At 36.6% G+C, this 5,488-nt stretch overlaps 1 protein-coding gene across 1 annotated transcript; it reads right to left on the reverse strand.

Moving 5' to 3' along the window:
• Positions 1-3,545: 3,545 nt before the first annotated feature.
• On the reverse strand, positions 3,546-5,176 carry LOC111395266. Its single transcript, XM_023021251.1, has 3 exons — positions 5,008-5,176; positions 3,963-4,873; positions 3,546-3,866 (listed from the first exon to the last, which is right to left on the reverse strand). Exons 1-3 carry the CDS (start codon positions 5,174-5,176, stop codon positions 3,546-3,548), a joined length of 1,401 nt encoding a protein of 466 aa, XP_022877019.1.
• Between the last annotated feature and the right edge of the window lie 312 nt (positions 5,177-5,488).

Genomic DNA, 5,488 nt, shown 5'->3' on the forward strand with positions numbered 1-5,488 from the left:
TTCACACAATTGGTTGGAGAATTAAATAATGAATGGATGTTAGGGCAGAATAACTTCACCAATTGATCACATTTACATCTCAAATTAAAACTCAATTCTAATGTGGTGCTCGGTCGAATTCTCATATTGTATTCAATTTATCCCTCTCGAGTTCTCATTGAGCCTATTCAACTAATTAAATTTCATATCTCTATGCAAATTCAACTAAATTAAACGAATTCTATGTCTTAGGAATTCAATTATGACCACAATAAATTGTATAGGTATCTCTACTCGTTATACCAATGTACTGAATTTTATTACATGGTCTAAATCATAAACTCATATCTCTATTTGTAAAAAATTCACAAAAATCATCAAGTTATTGATCAGATAATTTAATGCATTCAACTCATAGCAAAATCAACATATGAAAAAAATTAAAAACTGAGAATCATAATAAGAAAATGTAAAGGGTCACAGTTGGTTACATTATTCCCCCTAACAATGAATTTAGCTACTCATAATGCAAGATGAAAAATAAGAAATTGTCTTAGAATACATCATTGGATTTGTAATAAAGATGTAGAAGAAAAAGTAGAATTCTTGCACTAAGATCTTATTCCCCTTCCAATGAATGCTTCTAATCTTCAATTGCTTTGTGTTAATCTTCTTGAATTTCTCTTTTAAATCTCCCTTTTTGTTGTTTTCTCTCCATTGTGTCAAGAACCTCTCAAAAGTATAAGAAAGATTTATTTATAGATGCCCCTCCATTTTGTGTAGAAGTGGGGATTTTTATGAATTTTAAAACCCAAAAAACGCGCCCTAGACACTCGGTCGTAACACCTAAGCGCTATGAGACAGCGCCTAGGCGCCCGTCAATTTAATCACGCCTTGGCGTTATGATTGCAGGGCCTAGGCGTTGCCTCTCGGGTTCAAATTTCATATTTTTTCAGTTTCGTAGGCGCTACAAATGCAGCGCCTAAGCGCTGTCTTCTGCCCCAATTCTATGTTTTTTGCCTCTTTGTTTACTTTAATACCTCTTTTCGCATCGTCTCTCCTAATCTTCAAAACAACACTAACAAACACATTAAAAACGTTCTACACTCACAAGATCTAGCATTTAATCAAGCTAAACTTGTACAAAATTCATGAGTGAAACAAATTCATCAAATATCCCCAAATTTAACCGTTTGCTAGTCCTCGAGCAAACAAATAAACCAAACAATAAAATCATCCAAGGACGATACACACAAATATTTAGTTAGACGGTTTGTCGTTTTGGCTCAGCATTGATAACGTTATATTACATTTATGAATGGTGTCAAAATCGCAATGCATGAACCAAACTTCCGCTCATACAATGTGAAGTGGGTGTGCGTGTGTAGAGGATCAAGCGTAGCGCCACACATTCACAAGTTGGTTCATTTCCCAACCCTTAATGGTCAATTATTTCCTTTCTTCGCTCGTAAGCTTCACACATCCCCAAACTTCTTTCATTAGCTCTCCATGGTGTAATTCTAAAATTTAGTTGTGCTTAAGATTTCCTTACACCACTCTTATTTGATTTAGTTCAATCGGCAACGTCAACAATTCATTCATGTAGTGATTCTACCGATTTCTGAGTGTTTCAATAATTTAGTTTATACTTAGTGATTCAAACCCGCTAGTTATCTAGGCTCCCAAGATCAGTTTTTTTTTTAATTTATTTATTTTTTTACCTCACCATTTTTTCCACTTCTTGACCCCTGTAGCGAGTGTTAGGTCAGTAACTCCTCGATTTTTTGTATACCAAAGGGTACCAGGTTTCAAGAGACCCCTACGGACTTAATAACTCGAGTCAAAAAGGTGCAGGTATGAGATTCAGCTGAATACGTGCAATACTTCTTCTCTTATAAAAAGAAGCGAAATTTATAGGGGTTAGATTTCTAGCATTCGGTCATCACCAAGCTTATACCAAAAAATTAAATACACTCCACACAATATTTTTCACATTCACGGAATCAACACAATCGTAAATCATTTCTTTCTCCAGTTAGAACGCCCCAAATTATAATGTACACGATTAAGGGGAATTGACATTCATGGGTTACGGGATTACACACCTAAGTCATCTCTTTAGCCTATGTGCATGAGCCATCATGTTTCTGTACGACGCTCAACTTAATACTCGTACATAAATGTTATACCGCTTCATATGGATAAGTAGAAAGTTCAATTAAAACATATGATTCATCCACAATCCATAAACTAATACATGCTCTCAAATATATTCATCATAGCCGACAAGACTATCTAACTCACACAAGCATGTAGAGTATGAATTTTATTTTATTTTTTTTGAATAAAAACACAAACAGATAAAACAAGCAAATTATACATAAGCATTCGAGAAACTCAACAAACAAGCAAGTGATGTCACTCCCTCAAACTTAACTGAAACATTGTCCTCAATGTGAAATTTAAAGGAAAAGGATGAGGACTTCCCTGAAATGTCAGTATTGCCTATGATGTTGTGGTGTCTTCGTGTTGCATTTGATCGACTCTTCTTTTACATTCTTCCCCCAAACTTGAGATTTGTCTCATTTTCTCCATGTCCATGTTGGTTTGAGTGTTCCGCGATGTCATATTCCTGAAAAATTAAATTCGAAAAAGTAAACTCATGGAACAAGGATTACATAGCTCAAACTTCTAATAACCAACTTAATTACTCCAAGACCTATGGGCAGAAGGGGTATGAGTGATAATTCCTAAATAAACTATAGATTAAACTATCCTAGAACTTTAAAAACAAAATAAATAAAATAAAATAAAAGTTTCGATTACCTACCAAGAAGCGCTTCTTTTAAGTCATTAGCTTGACTTGTGCCACTGATTTATCATGGTGGCTCAAACCAAGTTATTCTATCATTGCACTTTGTGCAATTTTTATTGATGCAGTCCTTTTTTGCTCCCCAGATTTTGATTTGTCCATTCTTATCTCTACCAAGAAGTTCTCCAAAATTTAGTTTTTTGTTCTGACAGCTTCGTTGATCAGGTGGCTCTTCTTCATCAATTCTACAACAATCATTTTTATTGGAAGGTTTCTCATATTGGATGTAAATATTGAATATCTCCTGCTTGTCCTCTACCCTCAAGATTAGTTATCCCTTCTCCATGTCAATAAAGGTTCGTCCCGTTGCTAAGAATGGCCGACCCAATATAATTGGAATGTCTCGGTCTTCTGGTATGTCCAATACAATGAAATCCACAGGAAATATTGAATTTCTTACTTTTACGAGTACATCCTCAACTTTGCCACGTGGCATTGCGATTGTTCTATCAGCTAGTTGTAGCATTATTGATGTTGAGTTGACTTCACCTAGTCCCGATTTCCTGTAAGCAGAATACGACATTAGATTGACAGTAGCACCAGTGTCACACAATGCATTTATTGAATAGGAATTTTCAATTGAAATTGGTAAAGTAAAATTCCCTGGATCCTTTAATTTAGGAGGCAATTTTCTCAGGACTCTTGCACTACTTTTCTCAGTTAGTGCCACAGTTTCAAACTCCGGAAGCCTTCTTTACTTTGTCAACATATCTTTCAAAAATTTCGTATAGCTTAGAATTTGTAGTATCGCATTAATGAATGGAACATTGATCTGGAGCTTCTTGAGAACATCGAGGAATTTTTCATTTTTTGTGTCTTGTTTGTTCTTCTTGAGCTTTTGAGGAAAGGGAATGGGAGGCATGTAAGCTTTGTCTAGACTTGGTGCTTTGACAGCTGATGTTTCTATACTTTCTCCATTTTTAGTTGCGTTTGGTGCAGATTTTTCTACCCTTGTAGCTTCATCTATCACTTCTTGGTCATCTTTTCTTTTAGGTCTCTCTGTAGTGATCTCTGGCTATTGTACCTCGCTCCTTGTATTTATGACATGAATATTTTGCTCCATCGACTTCTTTCGAAGTCTTTGGGAAAACGAAAGTGGAGGTACATATACTTTAACTTTCACGGGGGCCCTGGGTAGATCGTTCTCCACTACTTTAAGTGTCATCAACTGTTCCTTAGGATTTATCGTTGTATTGCCTGGCAATATCCCTTGTGGATGTTCTGCAAGTTGTTGTGCTATCTGACCAATTTGTGTCTCCAGTTTCTTGATGGATGCCTGCTGACTTTGAAAGTTCATGTCAATTTGCTGGAACACCTTGTCCGTCTTCTGCACATATTGTTGAAACATCTCCCCCAAACTTGGTCTCCTTTCTTGCGGGAAATTGTTACCATATGAGTTGAAATTACGGGAGCTAATTTGAATAAAGTTTACTTGTTCCTCTAAAGAAGTGAGCATCATGCAGCTCTCTGTAGCGTGATTTTTCCCACAATTCTCACATGCTGAACTGGTCATCATTGCATTTGCTCCATGTGATTGCAATTTTACAAGTAACTCTACCTGTTTTGTTAAAGCTGCTATCTGTGCATTGGTAGATGTTGTGCTGTCTAACTCATACATTCCTCCTGTCTTCAGTGGCACCACTCTTTCCGATGAGAACATTAAATGTGTAGTGGCAATCAACTCAAACAGTTCCATGGTTTGCTGCACAGATTTTCCTATAATTGATCCTCCAGCTGAGGCATCGACTTGAGATTTTGACAATGGTTTAAGTCCAGTGTAAAAGTATTGCACTTGATTACCTATAGTAATTCCATGGTTTGGGCATTTTCTCATCATCTCATTAAACCTATTCCATGCTTCGTGATAGCTTTCTTCCTCTTTCTTTTGAAAAGTTTGAATTTCCAATCTGATTTTAGCCACCCTCGTCGGTGGGAAAAATTTATTACAGAACTTCCTGGTTAGTTCTTCCCATGTAGTAATGCTGGCGTGAGGCTCAATATCTAACCACTCCAATGCAGCATCTCTCAATGCAAATGGGAATAGTCATAGTTTAATAGTATCTTCATTGACCCTAAGTTCTAATAGTTTCTGAGAAATCTAGAGATATGCGTGTTTGGATTCTCATGAGGTAGCCCGTAGAATTGCAGGGTGTTACTCATCAAGTTCATCCAATCTGGCCTGATCTGAAAGTTATTCATCCCAAATTCTGGATATACAATACTGGAGCGCATGGGTGCTGCTATAGGAATCAGGAACATTGATACTGGCAAATCACCTTCATTTATTTTTCCTCGCTCATGCTGCTGTTCCGGTGGTGCCACCATTCTTGCGGCCATTTGTCCAATCAGCTAAATAGGGATATGGATTTGTTGATTGTCAGCCATTTGACGTTGCTGTTTTTGTTTGTGTTCTTTGCGTCTTCGTCTAAAGGTAAGTTCTATTTTCGAATCAAACGGTTCAAGATCGTCGCCTTGGACACGGAGCATACAACGAACACAATTTTCTGTAAATAGAAGAAAAATAAACAAATCAAATAACAGTTAAAATAAAAATTAATTAAGACGAGAAGAAATAGTCCCGGACAACGGGACCAAAAACTTGTTGTAAAATTTTAATTTCGCAAGTGTACGAACCGT

Source organism: Olea europaea, chromosome 6, assembly GCF_002742605.1.
Source record: "Olea europaea var. sylvestris chromosome 6, O_europaea_v1, whole genome shotgun sequence".
In the NCBI taxonomy this organism is placed as follows: Eukaryota; Viridiplantae; Streptophyta; class Magnoliopsida; order Lamiales; family Oleaceae; genus Olea; species Olea europaea.

What these genes read in the sequence shown, in the direction of transcription:
- LOC111395266 (XM_023021251.1), bottom strand. Translation starts at nt 5,176, where the DNA reads ATGGTGGCACCACCGGAACAGCAGCATGAGCGAGGAAAAATAAATGAA. An exon ending in AGATTGGATGAACTTGATGA is followed by an intron (nt 4,874 to 5,007) that starts GTAACACCCTGC and finishes TTGCATTGAGAG; the next exon opens with ATGCTGCATTGGAGTGGTTA. An exon ending in GGGCCCCCGTGAAAGTTAAA is followed by an intron (nt 3,867 to 3,962) that starts GTATATGTACCT and finishes GAGGTACAATAG; the next exon opens with CCAGAGATCACTACAGAGAG.